Source organism: Balaenoptera physalus (assembly GCF_965194825.1).
Source record: "Balaenoptera physalus genome assembly, chromosome: 2".
Lineage (NCBI taxonomy): Eukaryota > Metazoa > Chordata > Mammalia > Artiodactyla > Balaenopteridae > Balaenoptera > Balaenoptera physalus.
This window is the reverse complement of record NC_138883.1, coordinates 65,955,450-65,974,289: the sequence shown is the minus strand read 5'-3', so window position 1 is coordinate 65,974,289 and position 18,840 is coordinate 65,955,450. Positions and strand designations below refer to the sequence as shown.

Genomic DNA, 18,840 nt, shown 5'->3' with positions numbered 1-18,840 from the left:
TGATGTAGGTGAGAGATAGTAAACCCAGGTTTACCACATGTAATAAACCTGTTAATTTGCATACTGGTTCAAGTAACAGGACAAAATCAATACTTGTTTCATAGAAGAATAGATTATTTGGGATGGAACTCTGAAAAAATTCTAATTATATAAAATATAAAATCTTATATTTCTTTTTAAATATCCAATAAAATAGTGGGAAGTTTCACTATGTGTATGGGTTTCTGACTAAAAGCAAGGTGTTTATCATTAGAAAAATACAGTTCTCTCTTAGGGATGGTTCTCAGGCTTCAAAGTAACACGTTAAGGACAGCAGCGCATTTAACGCTAATATAAAATGACTTTGCTCCTCACCGTCGTCTTTTATTTCAACATGTTTCTTTCTATTTCAGAACTCCACAAAAATATTTGAAAACCATATATATGATAAAGGGTTAATACCTAAAATATATAAAGAACTTATACAACTCAACAGCAAAAAAGAAAAGAAAGACCAACCACAAATAACCTAATTAAAAACTGGGCAAAGCCCTGACAGACATTTTTCCAAAGATGATACGTGAAAGGCCAGCAGGTACATGAAAAGATGGTCAACATCACTAGTCATTTGTTAGAGAAATGCAAATTAAAACCACAATGAAATATCATCTTACACCTGTTAGAATTGCCATCAAAAAGACAAGATAACAAATGCTGGCGTGGATGTGGAGAAAAGGGAACCCCTGTGCACTGTTGGTGGGATTGTAAATTGGTACAGCCACTATGGAAAACAGTATGGAGGAGCCTCAAAAAGTTAAGTATATAACTATCATATGATCTAGCAATTCCACTTCTGGGAATATATCCAGAGGAAATGAAAACACCAACTTGAAAAGGTACCTGCATGCCCATGTTCACAGCAGCATTATTTACAATAGTCAGGACATGGAAACAACCTAAGTGTCCATCAATGGATGAATGGATAAAGAAGTTCTACAAAATAGAATATTATTCAGCCATAAAAATGTGGAAATTCTACCATTTGTGACAAAATAGATGGACATTAAAGGCGTTATGCTAAGGGAAATAAGTCAGAGAGAGAAAGACAAATACTGTATTATCTTATTTATATGTGTAATAAAAAAAAACTCATAAAAAAAGAGATCAGACATGTGGTTCCAGAGGCAGAGGGTGGGGGGAGGGGGAATTGGAGGAAGGTGGCCAAAAAGGTACAAATTTTCAGTTATAAGATAAATAAGAACTCGGAATATAATGTACAGCATGATGACTATAGTTAATACGGCTGTATGATATATAGAGAAGTTGTTATGAGAGTGACTCCTGAGAGTTCTCATCACAAGGAAAGGTTTTTTTTCTTTTTTCTTTTCTTCTTTCTTTTATTTTTATTGTATCTATATGAGATGATGGATGTTGGCTGAACCTATTGCAATAATCGTTTCACAGTATGTATGTAAATCAAATCATCATGTTATACTCCTTAAACTTATACTGTGATGGAAGTCAATTATTTCTCAATAAAACTGGAAAAAAAAACTCCACTCAAATTGAAGTCCCAGAAGCCTTTAAATACCAATTTGAAGGAACAGGTGAATCATTTTGTGAAATGTTTTATGTTCTAGATTTGTCTGATTGCTTCCTTATGGTGTCTTGTAACTTTTCCCCCTAGCCCCTATTTCCTATAACCTGTAAATTTGGTCCAGAGGCTTCCTTGGATTCAGGTTAAATGGTTTTGGCATGTATGCTTCATATGGCATCTCATCAAGTTGTGTTGTCCACTCTCTGTGATGCTGAAGTGGTGACAGCCAAATATCTTCTTCATAGACATCAGATTTTCCTTATAATTAGCAGGTAATCAGTAGGACAGTGTTTTGACATCATGTGAATATTTAGTTCTCCATCAAAGCTTTGCTTAATGGTTTTAGAATCCATTGATGATTCTTGTTGGAATCAATGATTTCTTTGGGGATTGTGAAATGCCAGTTTTCTAATTCTGTTATTTCCTTCCATATTTTTAACTGACATTTCTTTTCTATAGAGCTTCCTCATATCAACCTCAGATGAACTACAGTTTCTCTTTTAAAAAGCAAGTGAAATGCCTTATTTTTTCTTTTTACTTAGCAATTTTGTGGTAATAGTCATCTTAAGTAGTGACACTTTTTTTTCTCTCTTAGTTCAACTAAGTATTTTATCTCAGGGTTAAAGTATCGTAAGACCTGCTAAAATTAAGCATCATCACTTTAAATTAAAATGTGTAACATAGAGGCTTCGTTGCCCCCACAAGTTTTCTTGTTTGCAATTCTTAGACAATCTCAATCTATTTTAAACTGAAGGAATCTCAGGAGACTTTGGTCAAAGCATCCCTTTTAAGGATATCCATCCTGCCACAGCTCAGGAAGTCTTTAAATGCCACCATTTATATCTTACCACACAGATTGGCAACCTGAGGTGTTTGCAGCACTGGCCAAGGATCTCTGCTTTCTACCAGGACATCGCCTCTCCTTTAAGCTTCCTTGAAGGATTGTTCATGAGCCTTCACTCAACAACCCATTCATTTATTCATTCATTCATTCAATCAACACACAATTTTCTGACATTGAGGATACAATTATGAAGAGGAAAGATAAGGTCTCTGCCCTTGTGGAATTTACATTTCACTGGGATATGGATCAGAAAAAGCAAGTGTGTAAATAAGCAAAAAAAAAAAACATTTAGTCCAATAACTATAATTGAAAGATATAATAAATTTAGGAAGAAAATAAATACGACCTGAGAAAGAGAATAATAGGAGATACCTATCTTCAGTGAGATGATCAGGGAAGGAAGTAATATTTAAACAGAACTAAAGGATATGAAGATGATAGCCATATGAAGAAGGAAGGAGGAAAATTCTAGGGAGAGGGGATAGCATGGGAAGGAGCTAGTGTTCATTCAAGGAATTGAAAGAAGCCTAGTATAGCTGGAATGTGTGGGCGAGGGTGAGAGCAGCTTGGAAGGAATGACAGACAGCAAAGGCCAGAAACAGCAGGCCCCTGAAGACTCTGATACCCAAGGGAAAATATGTCTGCACCACACTGGTTGAGGCTAGGTCAGATCTTTCCTTTAAATAGATTTTGAGCATAATATCTGATATCTACTATTGTGTTATCGATAAGGGGGAAATACAGAATAATGGAAATATAAAATAATAATGGAGCAGTCTGTTGTAATTTGTCAGCTGTGGACAGAGCAATGTTTAGGAATTCTTTTTATAACTAGTCTTTTGGCTTAGGAGATAGCAATAGTTCATTTTTTTCACTCTGGTCCTAATATAATGATCAGAAAAAGAGTTAAGCAAAAGTGAGGAGAAAGAAGGAGGATATAATTTTGCTTAATTTATCCCTTACTTAGAGCAGCGGTATGCCTGATGGGTAGGAATCAAGCCTTCGAAGAGGAAATAAAAATGTGTATTTGTATTTTTTTCTGTCTCTTCCAGATATAATAGCAATAAACTAGTGAGTATTTTCAGAAACAACTAAGCAACAAGCCCACCTTTATAAGCTGTAAGCAGCAGTGGTGATCAATCTATGTAGTAATGAAGATGATATAAATGCATGGGAGTTACTGTTGCAAAGTTTTGTGCAAGTGTGTGTGTGTGTGTATGTGTGTGTGTGTGTGTGTGCATGTGAGTGTGTGGCTCTGTCACAGATTTACCAGAAAATAGCCCCAGTAGCTCTTTTTAATACTTGGTGAACTTGTAGAAAGGAGGGAAGAATTTGTGGATATTGTCTTAGTCTGTTTGGACTTCTGTAACAGAATGCCATAGACTGGGTGGCTTCTAAACATCAGAAATTTATTTCTCACAGTTTTGGAGGCTGGAAAGTCCAAGATCAAGGTGCTGGCAGATTCAGGGTCTGGTGAGGGCCCGCTTCCTGGTTCACTGTGTGCTCACATGTCAGAAGGGCGAGAGAGCTCTCTGGGGTTTCTTTTATAAGGACACTAATCCAATTCATGAGGACTCCACCCTCATAACTTAATCACCTACCAAAGGCCCCACCTCCTAACACCAGCACATTGAGGGTTAGGTTTCAACATATGAATTTTGGGGCGGGGGGGACACAAATATTTAGTCTATAACAAATACGCTTTGAGTTTAGTTTGGGTTCTAGAATTTCATTTTTAAGCATATTACAACTTCAGCCTACGAAAGAATTTTGTTTAAGTCAAGATTTTATTTAAGAACATTCCATTTTGGGTTTGTAATAACCATTCTTCACATTCATCATACACACTTGCTTTTTTCCCTTGCTCTTCCACTTGCCTTTATTCTCCTCATACTACTTTCCTCCTGTTGGGTCTCCTTCCCTGTTGACAAGATAAGCTAACTTCTGAGGCTCTGAGGTCTTTTCTGGCTGTGCAAATTGGGGCCCCAAAGGAAACCCAGATTCACATGATCTCCTCCTGCCTGATACCCAGACCTCTGGGAGCAGGGCCAGGATGAGTCTTAGGTGGAGATGAGGGAGGTGGACACTCAAGACTTGGGGGTCTGCAGGCTCTCCTCACTGCTGCTGTGAAAATAGATTTCCATCCATTAGCCTTTCTTAAAATTATCTTGTAGATGAATGTATTTCAATCTTTAAGTGAAGAATATTGAAATTCATGAACTTAGAGATGGGTACTATGTTAATGTTAATCCCTGTGAATATTTGGTATGTATTAGTACATCAGATATCTTTCTAGTTCAACAGCTAACAAGAGTAGGGATGGGGATCATGGACAAAGGTAGTGAGAGTTTTTTTACGGAGGCTCTTACATACAGCTTCGAGATTTACTCTAATGTTCTTATTCAGCATTTGGGGTCCTTGCCTTACTCATGGTAAGCATCCTCTGCTTTCATTAGAATTTCCTAATTAAACAGTATTATCTGCCTTTACATTTTTATTATGACTTTAGTAAATTAATTAATAACCAATATATTGAAAAGCAAAGCGTTTTCCCTAGAAAATTATTTTTATATTTCCTACAAACATGGTTTTAAATAAAATATCTAAGTTTTTAAATGACTTCTGATTTTCTTTCTTTTCTTCATCTTCAAATATTTCTCATTTATCAGTGAATCACATCTCAGTATAATATCTAGATAAAATGTGTTTTCTCTCCTTTTAAATACTTTTATATTCTCATCTGTTTTTATGGCATGTTACTGCATGTCTCCAGAGGCACACAGCATTTTTATTTTCAAGTAAATTTATATTAGTTACAGTCTCCAGCTGTTTTAGATATAGGATCATTTCCTGTCAGTACTGTTTCCAGGACAATTCTTTTTTTCCCTCACAAAAATGAAAAATGTAATTTAACAAAGACATCCTATAATTGCCTTCATATCTAGCAAGGTATCTAGCAATCTAAATACTTATTTTATTTAAAACATCTGTCTACATAATATCTAGTGATTGTCCAGGGCTAGATCATCCTTGGGAAAAGCAGCTGCTGCCATTTTTATTTAATTTATAAGGCACCACCAAAAATGTCTCCTTAATATTGAATCTTCTGCCACTATGTCATATGTGAGATTTTTTAAAAAATGAGAATAGCTTACCTTTTTGGTGTTTGCAGTTAGTCTTTTTCAAATTAGGAAAGACCATTCTTTTAAAAATCACTATGGAAATATTCTGCAAGAATAGTAAGCTTTTGTTATATATATCAAGGTATCATAATAAAAATGGTGACATGCTACTCTACTCATATAACTAGACTTACATTGGAATCACATTTTATTTATTATTTATTTATTTTTAAGATTTTTTTTTTTGATGTGGACCATTTTTAAAGTCTTTATTGAATTTGTTACAGTATTGCTTCTGTTTTATGGTTTGGTTTTTTGGCCGCGAGGCATGTGGGATCTTAGCTCCCCAACCAGGGATCGAACCCGCACCCCCTGCTTTGGAAGGTGAAGTCTTAACCACTGGACCACCACGGAAGTCCCTGGAATCACATTTTAATTGTCAAGTTTTTTTAGACTTATTTGTCTGTAGTGCATTTTCTTTTTATTTCTAATGAAAATGTAAGGTCTTTTTTATTGTGAAGTCGGTCTGCTGATTAGAGCGATTAGTCGATATGTTCTTGTTATTTTTCAGAAAATGCACGAGAAAGATGACAGCTTCTATAAAATCTCTTTTGTCTTGGGGGTGATACTGAATATTGCTTGTAGAGGAACCAGTTGGAAACTCTATTTATTGTGCAAGATCCTTGGAGCCTAAGATAAAGTGTTTAACTTTTAATAGATTGTATCAATTGAGGCTCAACCGAATGCCAAAACCAACAGACACCCAGGCTCACAATAGTGTGTCTAAATGAGAAAGTTTACCTTTTCCAAGGATGTAATCAAAATATTCCTTTTTGGAACACTAAGAGTATGAAAGGGAAATGATTATGGTTCCCTACTGACATACTGTTATGATTGACAGGAAAAACCAACATGCGTGCCACCTGAGACATCTTGTTCAGGAACTTTCTGGAGGGTAGTAAATTGGTGTTGGCACAAACACAAAAAAATAAAATGACTTGATTCAGCACTTTTCAATTCTAAATCCCCAAACACTAAAGAAAGAAGTAAATATTCATCAAATGATCAAAATTTATATTGATTTTTATTCTACATTAGCAGCTCAAAGTCAAGACTCTTGACAGGGTGGATGTCGGTTTGAATGATTCTCTTTGAAATGAGGATACAGGCACTGAGCTGAGTGCTACCGTGCATTCCTGAACCATAGGCCCTGATTATTAGAACCCTAGGAGGCTAAATTTTTAAAAGAACAGTATAAAGGCAGACTTGTTCAGTTCTGTTTTGATAGCTAAATTGTTATTATTAGTATGTAAAGTAATTCTTGTTGTTCCTGCTTCATTCCTTCCTTTATATCACCATCTAAGGACAACTATTTTATAGAATTTCAAAGGAACTGGAGTGCACATTGTACTCACAGAGTTAATAGCAGCATTTGCCAACATAATTGTACTTGGGAAGGAACTGCCAGTCCTGCAGGGCAAGAGAAACTGAGATTGTATCTTCACATTATACATCTTTAATTTTTAGTTTCTGCCAGAAAGTACATAAGGATTTGCTGTAGTGGAATTTGGAAGATGGGAATAAGGATACAGCTGAAGAATATAAACACAGACTTGATGCCTGTGTCATCGTGCAGAGATTTGCTAAGGAAACAGTAATGGAGAAACATCGAAATTCTAATCATCCCCTCCAGTCCACACAGTGTAATCACACTCCCTTCCCACCCTAGCTCATGACATAAGATGCTGAATTTTTAATCGCTTTAACTACTTCCATTGCAAAGAGGAGGAGGGTGGTGGTGGATAAGGCTATCCACAAATGCGATTGTGTGATATACTTGTTCTTTATGTTTGTTAGGTGGAGGCATTATTGTCGTTGTTTTTAATAAACATCTCATCTATCATTAACACGGAGGAAGGAAACATTTTTCTTTACACACAAATGCAGAAGAAATAATGAAAATAGCATTCATGTTAATTTTTCTGCTTCGTCTAAATGCTTACCATTTAACAAATATCATTAAGGATATAGCTTTAAAATTGAATTTCTTAGACATTACAGTGAATGGTTTTAATGGTTTGCAAATAGCACCAAGTCAATAGAAATAAAGATGACCTTTTAAAGATATAATATTTTTTACTTAAATCAGTTATCTTTTGCAGTTATCCTGACTTAATTATCCATGAATATAAATATAAGTAAACCTTGGGAACCTAAGGCTAGTTTTTCTGGGGCTGCCAATATGGTCAGAGAAGTTTTATATCCTAATGTACAGATTAGTATATACAGTAATCTTTGCTAAGTATAATATTGAAATAGCTTTGAGATTCTTGTTAAATTTTTAATGTATATTTAACTTTAAATGGGAAAATATTTATATATTTAAATACTTTTATAACTTTCTTATCCATTGATAAAAAGAATATTCTAACGAACTTACTGTTTCTTTGACAACATTTTCAAAGTGTAATATTGGTCATATCCTTGAATAAATATTTTAGCTCCTATTATGTAACATAATTTTCTGCAATTCTAGGTTTAGGTTCCCTAAGGAAACTTCATTTGTCAAATGAAGAAATGAAGACCTTTAATCAGCTTTACTCCAAAGAGACACATTGCTCCTTAGTCCTATGACTCCCTGCTCCAACTCTGTAGGAGAAGGAGGCTTTGTTACTCCATTCAGTTGTGCACACAGGGCTGAAGATAGACACTCTCATCCTTTATAATGCCAAATATTCTTTGTACTTAGTTAGAATGTAGCTAATCATGGATGTGTGATAAATGTCTTCAGAGAGTTCATTTCTGGACAAAGGAAATGCACTTTGAATTCAATTCCAAAGATGAGTTATTTCAGGAAACTATGAACCTCCAACAGTGATGGCAAAAGGAAAAACGCACAAAATAACTGGGATCTTGGGGGAAGAAAACACTGTAGAGGTGACAATGCTAAATCCTGGCGTGAGTATGAGGAATTCTGCCAAACAAAAGCATGGAGATTTCCAAGTGTAGATTCTAATCAACCCTGAAAGTCCCTGTCAGAGCCTGTGGGGGTCTAGAGACTGAAGGTGTTTCCAGAAGAATGAAGCAAGTTGGGCTAGTTGTGTGAGAAGGATACTATGGGGAGGCAAGAGGGGAGGCATAGTAAATATTTGTCTAAGGAATAAGAGAAAAAGGCATGTGATTAGAGACAGTGCATCAAAGGGTTAAAAAAAAAAAAAAAAAAACTAGTGAAAGTAGGAAGATATTCCCAAATGACAAAATTATTGTCAGAAAAAGTACAGTTCCCCTCCATTGTATTGATGGATCCCCATGGTCTTCCTGAGTTGGTGTGGATTCTTACAAACTGTGACATTGCTAATGTTTCTTCCAAAAGCTCAAATGACTCTTTTTTAATGGGAAATCAGATTTTATTAAACTAAAACAAGTTCTTACCCAGAAGACTTAAAACTTCATTTTGAAATGGATTGTGCAGCGTACTGCATGATGACAATAGCTGAAATTTTCATTCTATAAGTGTGAGACCATCGTGGTTAGTTTCTAATATAATATGTGACATATAGGATCACTCTATTAGCTGAATAAAATATTACCAAATGACTGAAATAAAGAAGTTTTTCTTTTCTTCTTCCTTTTTTTCCTGGATAAAAGTAAACAAGTTGTATATTACAATAATTTTCAGTCAAAGAAAAAAATAGTCTCCTTTCTAAGAGAAAATAAAGCCAACTATTTTAAAAATCAAGCTGAGGCTACAGCCTTCAAACTATCTGTTTTATTTCTTTGTAGACTTTAAACCATTTTAGATTTTCAAACTCAGTAAAATCTATTCAGCTAATTTGTATAGAGTGCCTATCACATACTGTGTGCTGTGCTGGGTACTGGAGATGCAGCAATGAATACATAGATAAAAGTGCCTGTCCTCACGTGGCTTCCAGTCTGCTGGGGGAAGATGGACAATACAAAATAAGTTACATATTTTAGCTACACATGGCGAATATGTATAAAGGATGATAAGGATTGCTGGGGGGTGGGGGTCCGTTGAAGTATTAAGTAGAAGATCAAATAAGACCTGAATAAGAAGATGACATTTTCAGCCAAGACCTGAGGGAGGTTAGGGACCGAGCTAGCATGCAAACAAGACCAAATGCCCCTAGAGCATGCCCACAAGCCGTGCTGGAGCATGTCCGGATAGGTTGAAGACTGAGTACTCAACTGGGGAATTTGGATAACAGCCTAGTTGGAGTGTATTCAAGAGAAAATAGGAGAGGGATTGGACATAGTGAGTATAGATAATATATGTAAAAGTGACTTTGCTGTAATGGAGAACAGAGAAATGGAGCTTTAGCCAGAGGATAGATTGGTATCAACTGATGTCTAGAGATTATTTTTCCTTTTTATTTTTATTTTTTTTACCATGGGAGAAACAGCATCTGGGGGTGGGGTGGTAATGTGCTAATGAGAATAATTATAGTAGAGAAGAAAAACTTGATGAAGGGGAGAAGGGTGGTTTGCTGTTGGGGTGATAATCTTTGCATAGATAAGAGGAGGTCTAGTGCCTAAGTAGAGGGGATTGGTCTTGGATAGAAATACGGACTGTTTCCACAGAAACAGGAGAGAAAGCAGAGGATGTGGACCCAGATGCAAGTGGGTGGGTAGATGTGGTGGGAAGCTATGAAGTACAATATGAATGAGCAGGCAGACCTACAATGGCGTGAGTTAAGAAAGAGTAAAATTAATTATTTAACATTCTCAGGATACTTAACCCAACAAAGGAGGCTGTGACATGCAGTGATAATGAAATAATTGATATTTCTTAACTAAATCAGTGCTTTTTAGGACAAGGATAAGGCATATGTCTATATGTGATTATAAAAGTAAGTATGTGTTTAATCCTTAAAGACTGTTAGAATAACTGAAACTTACCTCCCCACCACCAAATTTTTCATGGGCTAACTATTTTGTCGTTAGACACAATATCAGAGGAAGGTAGATGGTTGAGTAATTATTCAGGCCCTGGAGAAGATTGTTGAATTTGGATCACCACATACCAAGCCAAATTTAAATAAAATATTTTAGAACACTGTCTTGTGTTCTGATTAAATTATTCATTTGTAGTCTAAATTTGAAGGAGTATCTGTAGTGATTTAAGCTATAGGTGCATACAAAATAAAAGGGGAAAACATACTAACAATGATAAGCGGCAAAGCAATTGTATTAAACCTCAGATGAGAAGGCAGTGTTTCTAACTTTATTATGTGTATTAGTCTGCTAGGGTGGCAATAACAAAATACCACAGACTAGGTGGCTTAAACAACAGATTTATTTCTTTCTTCCTTACAGTTCTGGAGGCTGGAAGTCCCAGATCAACATGTTGGCAGGTTTGGCAGGTTGGATTTCTGGTGAGGCCTCTCTCCTTGCTTGCAGATGACTGGCTACCTTCTCATTGTGTCTTCACATGGCCTTTTCTCTGTGGGACGGCTCTGCATCTTCTTATAAGGACACCAGTCCTTTTGGATTAGGGCCACACCCTTGTAATCTATTTAACCTTAATTACCTCTTTAAAGACCCTGTCTCCAAATACAGTCACATTGGGGTTTAAGGCTTCAACCTACAAGTTGAAAAGTTATGACATTATGTGTCCTGAGTCCATAACATCATGTTAAACGTTTACTAGAGAGATATGAGTTAATAGAATCTCTTAGGCATTCCCCCTGTTTGGGATGCTGGGCTTCTGGCCTCTTGGAAGCTGTTGATTCCCTTCTCAATGCAATGCTCTCAAAGTACACCAGGAGGTAGGAACTTTATGAGCATATTTGGACTAATCCATCAGACAGCTATGTTCCCATGACAGAAAAAGGGAGATGGAGGAAGATAAGGCCATCACAGAAACAATGTCATCTTTTGTTGGCAGGTCATTGGATAGGGTTCCGATTCCCTAACCTGACATCCTCCATAGCCTATCCCCTTCTACTTTAGCCTCTTCATCCAAATGCCTTCAAAACTCCAGCCACCATTTTCTGAACATGCCACATCCTTTCATAACTCTGGGCCTCTGAACGAGTAAGGTACTCTGCCTATATTCATCTGCTTCTTTACCTGACAAAGTCATAGCTATACTCCCAGATCTGGCTCAAATGCCACCTCTATCAAGCCTTTACTGCCTACTCCTCACCTTCAGGCAATTAGTTGTTTTATTTCCCATCTTCCCCCACAATCATTTCACTTGGCACACTTGTAGGTATCTGTTGGCATGGCTCTTTCCTCCACTACACTGCAGTCCCTTGAGAAAAGGGGCTATGTTTTGTTCTTCTTTGTACCCACAGTCCCTGGTGCAGTTCCTGACACATGGTAAAGGCTCAGTGAATATATGAGTAATAAATTATTTACTGAGCCCCTATCATGTTCCAGATACTGCCAAGGTGCTGGGAATACAAAATGGCTGAGGAGACAGACAGACAGTTTCCCTGTATGGAGCTTAGAGTCTGGAGACAGAGACAGAAAAAGTGTAAGCCAGCAAATGTAAGAATTTTAAGTTGTGATATGTGCTGTGAAGGAAATTAACACTGTTCCGAAATGGAGAAAGAGTGGATCTACTTTTGATAGGGTGGTCAGGGAAGGCCTCTCTGAGAAGTAACATGTCAGCTGAGAGCTAAAGGATGAGAAGATGTTAGAAAGAGAATGTTCCAGAGAAAGGGAACAGTATGTGCAAAGGTCCTGAGACAGGAAAGAGCTGTTTAAAGAACTGGGAGAAGGCAAGCATGACGGTGCATAGTGATCAAGAGGGAGACAAGTAGGAAATGAGGTCTGAGACAGGCAGGAACCAAATCTAATGAGCCATGGAAGAAGTTTGTGTTTTAGATCTGAATGCAGTATGAAACCAACTCACGTTTTATAGAGACCACTCTGGTACTGTAAGGGAAGAGATTAGAGGGGCAGGAATGGGTGAGGGGAGATACATATTAGAAGATAATTGCCATACTACAGGGGAGAGATGATGAAGGCTTGGACCAGTCTGGCAGCAATGCAGACTGTGAAGACAGACTGGAGAGACATTTTGAAAGAGGAATCAACAGAATTTAGGGAGTAACTGGCTGTGGAAAATGAAGAAGAGGAGTCATGGAAGACTCTCAAGTTTCTGACCTAAGCAACAGATGGTGCCATTTATTTAACGGGAAAGTCCTAAGAACAAAGTTTCGGGGCACACGATAAGGATGAGAATGGAGAGTGTTTTAAACAGTTATGCCTACAGTAAATTCAATTAGCAATGTCAGGTGATTGATTGGGTAGGTAAGTATGGCACTCAGAGGAGAGAATAGGAGGCCATTACTACATAGATGGCATTGAAAGCCATGGAAGAGAGTATAAATAAAGAAAAGAGATCCAGAATTAAGCCCTGAAATAACAACAACCAGTGATCCCAGATGTGATTCAAAAAGATCAATGAACTATCTATAAAATAGATTTGGGGATGGTGGAGAAAGAGGGAGGGAGAGTGTTTGAGAATCCATCGTATTAGGTCAGCTAAGGTGTAATGCAGGCCTAGATTAGAATAAGTGAGAACTGATTCTTTTTCTCTTCTCATTTTATACCATCTCCCATGGCATTCTCATTTCCTCTCCTAATGTCAACCATTGCCTCTGGGTTTATATTTCAGTCTTAATATTTCCACTCGCTTGCTGAACATCTCATTTGGGGAATCACACCAGTACCTCAAACCAAAAGACTCAATTCCAGCTCATTTGTTCCATTCACCTGTACTGCTGTTTTTATATTCCTACTCCCATTGATGGCACCTACCAGGAAGTGAGAGGTGGATCTGTCACTGAGTCTATTCCCTCTTGTTCCTTTGTATTTTCCTTAATAAGTTGCTAAATCCCATTGATTACAATCAATCCCATTGATTGATTAGTAGGATCAGTAATATTATTTAATGTCTTAGTTTCCATTTGTAAAATGTAGTCACTTTTAAAAGTATCCACAATTGTCATAGATGCTAAGAAATGAAATTCTTTTAACCAAAGATTCAGTGTTACTATTTTTTAAGAACTATAGTTTCTTCAAATCTTTTTCTTAAAAATTTACCTTTGGACTAAGATACAGTATGAGAAAAAGTTAAGACAGTTTGCAGAGAGATTTAGACTGGCAAAGTCATTCAACCTTAGCAGAAGAAGCAACTTTGATTCTATTTTTATCATCACGTTTAGGAATGAATTACTGAAAGCAGAGATAGAAATAGAGATGGATAGAAAAGACCCGGGCCATCTAATTCATCTCCTTGTTAGTACAGGGAAGTTTCCTATGTCAAATGCCTTTGAGATATTGTGCAATAAAAGTCTTAGATTAACAACATTTCAATCACTTTTGTAAGGTGACTAATTATTGTTCAAGTTGCTCTCAGCATTGTTCTCTGAACTCCTTTCCATGTATCCCTGTCATGAGAGGTGTTTCCCTCTGTGCACAGAAATGGCCTAGGATCTCAAAGGGATGAACTTCAATTATTCTTCTATAGTAGTGATGAGTCTACATTAAGTTGGCCTCCCTCTTGATGATGCTTTTTGTGACCAGTGGCACACATTTGTGAAATCTTTACCCAGAACAAGCAGTAGTCCAGTTTGCTACCTTAGGGTGGTTAAAAACTAGTGGGAACCTCTAGGGATCAGACATGCCCCTTGGCATCTAATGGTGCAGATTCAGTATTTTAATGGGGTTACCAATAGAATACTTTGTGTGGGATGTCCTCCTCAGTATCCCTATAGCGTTGAGGAGGGGAGGGGTGGGGGGGTAGCATTTGGAAAGATTGTTTTTAAGTTCTTTTTTAAAATTATTGTTACTGTTATTTTATTGAAGTAGAGTTGATTTACCATGTTGTGGCAATCTCTGCTGTACAGCAAAGTGACTCGGTTATAAACACACAGACATTCTTTTTTTATATTCTTTTCCATTATGGTTCAGGATATTGAATATAGTTCCCTGTGCTATATAGTAGGACCTTGTTGTTTATCGATTCTAAATGTAATAGTTTGCATCTACTAACCCCAAACTCCCAGTCCATCCCTCTCCCTCCCCCGCCCCCCATTGGCAACCACAAGTCTGTTCTCTATGTCTATGAGTCTGTTTCCGTTTTGTAGATAGGTTCATTGTGCCATATTTTAGTGATATCATATGGTATTTCTCTTTCTCTTTCTGACTTACTTCACTTAGTATGATAATCTCTAGTTACATTAAGTTCTTTGACTATTGTTCAGTATCTCTCAGTTATCTCATATTTAGTTACTTAAGAATATTGTATGCTCTTTTGAAAGATATATTCTGTTGTCTTTTTCTAATCATTGACTCCCTCTATTCAGTTTCATGTACCTCCCCCCAACTGTTAAAAAATATTCTTAGGTCTGTAGGTATCATTTCTCCAAATTCTATGATATCTGCAAACCTCTGAGTTGGCACTCTTCTGTGTTGCCATTAATATGCTCCATACCTCCTCTTTCACTATCTATTAATAAATATGCCGAATAACACTAAATCTAGTATTTCCTTTGTGCTTTTCCATCAGCCATACCCCTCTTCCCATGCTGAATGTACTCCATGTAACATTATCCTTTGTTTATACTGTTTGACGTAATTCTTAATCCAGTTGAGTCTATTCTTATTCAAGCCAATTAGTTTGGGCAAGAAGAGTTTACATGAACCAATACATACATTGCAGTTCTTAACTGATTTCAGAAACTTCAGTTATATGAGTATAGTAATTTTAGCATTTTTAAAGTTCTTCCTCAGTATCTAGAACATTCATAATTAGCTGCTTGTGGAAAGCAACAAAATACGAACTCTAGAATGGTTTGAGATCTTACATTTCATAAGCTACCCATTTCCTTTACAGAGTCCTGATTTGCCCTTTTAAGCAGCTGCTACTTTGTAACACTCTCTCTTTTTTTCCATGGTTGAGTCTGTAAAACCAGAGACCAGGCAAAAGGCCTTGGTTGGCACTGGACACAAAGAGTAGGAGGTCATGTCTGACTTTGCTTTTACTACATGTTACAGAATTCTGGCAACTACCCAACAGCTGACCCAGACCCAGAATATATAATTAAATTATAAAGAAGTAGAAGTGTTAAGGCTATTGAGAAATGTTAACGGACGTGTTGGATTTAGTGAAGCACGCCAAAAGAAAATAAGAGCTCCTTTGGTCCACAGTGCACATAACTCATCATTGCCCTTTCCCCTTCACCATAGGCAAGCATGCCACCGAGAAGACTTCATTCCCCGTCTCATCTGGTGTTCTAGGGAACTCTAAAGCCACAGGGATCACAACAGCTGCAATAAATAAAGCATCTATTCAATACATTTCCATGCCAAATATTATTCAGCATTCTTTTGGCCTTGGTTTGATAGAAAACAGCATGGTGAACTTACTACCTCTCCCTGTACTACAGTGAGCCCCAAGTATCTGTGAAAGATTTAACAATTCAAGCCTGCATGTAAGCAAAATCACTGTTCTCTCTATTTTAACATTATTAAGACAAAATACAGAGAACCAAAAAAAATGTAATACAGGAAGTCCGTTGTCACTATTGGAAAGGTATTGAATTAGTACTAGGCTTTTTTATTCTCCTCGGGGAAGATAATGAGAAGCATTCAGAGTATGTGTCCATGCAAATGTATGGGTCGGAGGGGGAATCTTTAAAAAAATAAATGTTACATATGTGGCAATACGAGGAAGAATATTATTAAGGAATTTCACAGAATTTTTATGTAAAGTCTCATCATACAGTATTATGATCTCAGGGATATTTTGTGATATTTACTGAGTCTTCTGAGAATTCATTTATTCAGGTCATATTTTAAGGAGGAACTTATAAGATTCAGATCTAAAATATAATTCTGTAATATGCCCAGCTGATCCCATTAAATCCAACCTGAAAAGGAGCAGTATAACGATGAGAACAATTCCCATTCTTTGAGTTGTTACACCTCACTTGAAATGCATTCCTTCTGGATTAAAACAGCAATTCCTCTTTTTTTCTCTCTCCAGGCTGAGGTTCAACTATGCTACCTGGAAGCACAAAGAGACGCTGTTGAGCAGATGTCCCTCAAGCTGTACAGCGAGCAGTACACCAGCAGCAGCAAGAGGAAAGAAGAGTTCGCTGATATGTCAAAAGTTCATTCAGTAGGAGGCAATGGGTAGGGGACTATTCTTTTCGTTGTTTTATTCTCACTAATCTCTACTTTTTCAATGATGTTCCACTGGTAGGTGTTAGGCAGGCATTTCGTCCCTAGCTAACAAGAGAAGCGCAATAGACGAGGCATTTATGTTCTTTTCCATTCATTTCACAGTTGAAGACTGTGGATTTTATCAGTGTGTCATCTCACCCAGAACTTCCTAACTTTGTTATTATTGTTTTCAAAACAGCCTTGTGATTTTATGAGTGTTTCTGTCACTACATTGTGCCTGTAATTTTTTTCAGTGTATTTCCCCCTCTTTAAATTTCACCATTTATTTTAAAGTCTATAGAAGCAACTTTTAAATACCAGAACCTCACTGGAAACTTGGTAGAACATAATTTTTCTGAAAAATATAGATATTTAATAATTGTTTAGGGACTATGGGCTCACCGGTTTGTCACATAAAGTCAACTAGAATAATGGACTAGCGCTTATTGTCTATGGTATGTGAAAAGACCCAGCAACTTTAGTGACCCACCAACAATTTCATTCAGCCTGAGACTAATGGACTAATGGCTGTATTTATATTGTACTAACTACCCATGCTATTGAATAGTTAAGTCATGCATTCAAATATTTCCAAATTACTTTAAAGTTATGCGAACATTGTGTGTGTGTGTATATAAATATGTATGTATATATAATACATGTATAGAATTTTTAAAAAAGTATATTTAAAAATTTTTTTTCTGGCTCAATTTGAATATTTAGTAGGTGATTATTAAAGAGTAAAAGAGTGTAATGAAATTTAATTATTTCATAGTTTTAATGACTTGATAATAATTATACTCATAAAAATGGAAACAGTAACCTATTTCGCTTTTATACTTGAGCTAGACAACACGGCGGAGAAACTGTTCCCCCAAGTTCTATTAGATGTTAATAGCACAGTATAAATCTATGGGGTGTAACTCTAGCCAAAATATTCCTTGAAAAGGCAGGAGGAAAGAAGTAAGTGCTTATGGTTCTGACGTGACTTAAAATCCAAATTCAAATTTGGGGGATAAATTAAGAACACAGTTTACAAATTCTGTCTTGTGATATAACCCAAGGTCTAAGAATGCAAGAAAAGAATCAGAGTCATAATTCTTTTTTAGGAAATGGGAAAGGACTTTTCAAAATTTAAAATTTACCTATCTATATAATTTGTTGCTCTATTAAGATATTTTTTATACATAGACATGTTATACATATATTTGATTCATCTTATACGATTCAGAAGACATTTATTCACAAGAGGACAAGCATAGCAGCAAATAAGAAAGAAAAGGTTAAATCTTGGAACATGAACAATAAGCTGTTTTGAGGCCTTAACGTGCTTTAATTTTTCTAAATGCCGAAATAGTCTCCGGTGTACCCACAACCACAAACTTTAGGTCACATTTTCATGTTTTCTAAAAACCCTGGGGGTTGAGCGGGCACCATGTGCTTCTGACCTCAGATTCCAAGGGCCCAACCTGAGTACTTACTCTGGGCTCCACAAATCATAAATCTGCCCTGGGAATTGCTTAGTTAACAACAAGCATTGTTCTGTAAAGTGGGAGTACGTGAACTTGCCTGATATCCTTTGTTTATGCTCCTTAGGGTGCTGAAGGCTGTGCATTGTGCAGAAATTTAACAGCATGCTAAAGAAAAGGCAGCTATTTAATACTAAGGACAAAAAGCATATACTCCTTTCTATTTTCTGTTTACATACAGAAAACCATTGTTTGAGAAATGTATGTGGGTGAGGTTATCTGGGGTGTGCTGCCCCTAAGACTCTTTGCTCCCACAGTTGAATCCTTAATTCTGAAGCCTTAAGAACACAGCCTTGTAAAATTATCTGCTCCAATGATACATAAACTTCATTAACCGTTCGTTTTGTTACATAGAATGAGCATTGTTTCTGATAAGCAACTGTGGGAATAGTGTGGGCTTTCTAGGGTCTTCATTCCATATGCAGATAGATATCCAATCTACTAAAGAGAACATTAAGTTGGTGATACAATTTGTATACTTTCATTTCCTCCCCGTGCCTACATGCATGCGAAGAAGAGTATGTAGTTGAAAAATGTATAAGATTACTCCAGGGAAGACTCAGC

General features: G+C 36.7%; 1 protein-coding gene and 1 long non-coding RNA gene across 8 annotated transcripts in view; both read left to right on the top strand.

Annotated features, from left to right (window-relative positions):
- Positions 1 to 10,283, top strand: part of LOC309656178 — a 33,566-nt gene extending 23,283 nt beyond the window's left edge. The window contains exon 2 of the long non-coding RNA XR_014261208.1: positions 393 to 10,283. This is a non-coding gene — a long non-coding RNA (uncharacterized lncRNA). The remainder of the gene's footprint in view (positions 1 to 392) is intronic.
- AKAP6 (A-kinase anchoring protein 6) overlaps positions 1 to 18,840 on the top strand; it is a 583,646-nt gene that overhangs the window by 428,514 nt on the left and 136,292 nt on the right. For all 7 annotated transcript variants that reach the window (XM_082451989.1, XM_082451988.1, XM_082451985.1 and 4 more), the window contains one exon: positions 16,569 to 16,717. In XM_082451989.1, the coding sequence (XP_082308115.1) occupies positions 16,569 to 16,717 (149 nt within the window). The remainder of the gene's footprint in view (positions 1 to 16,568; positions 16,718 to 18,840) is intronic.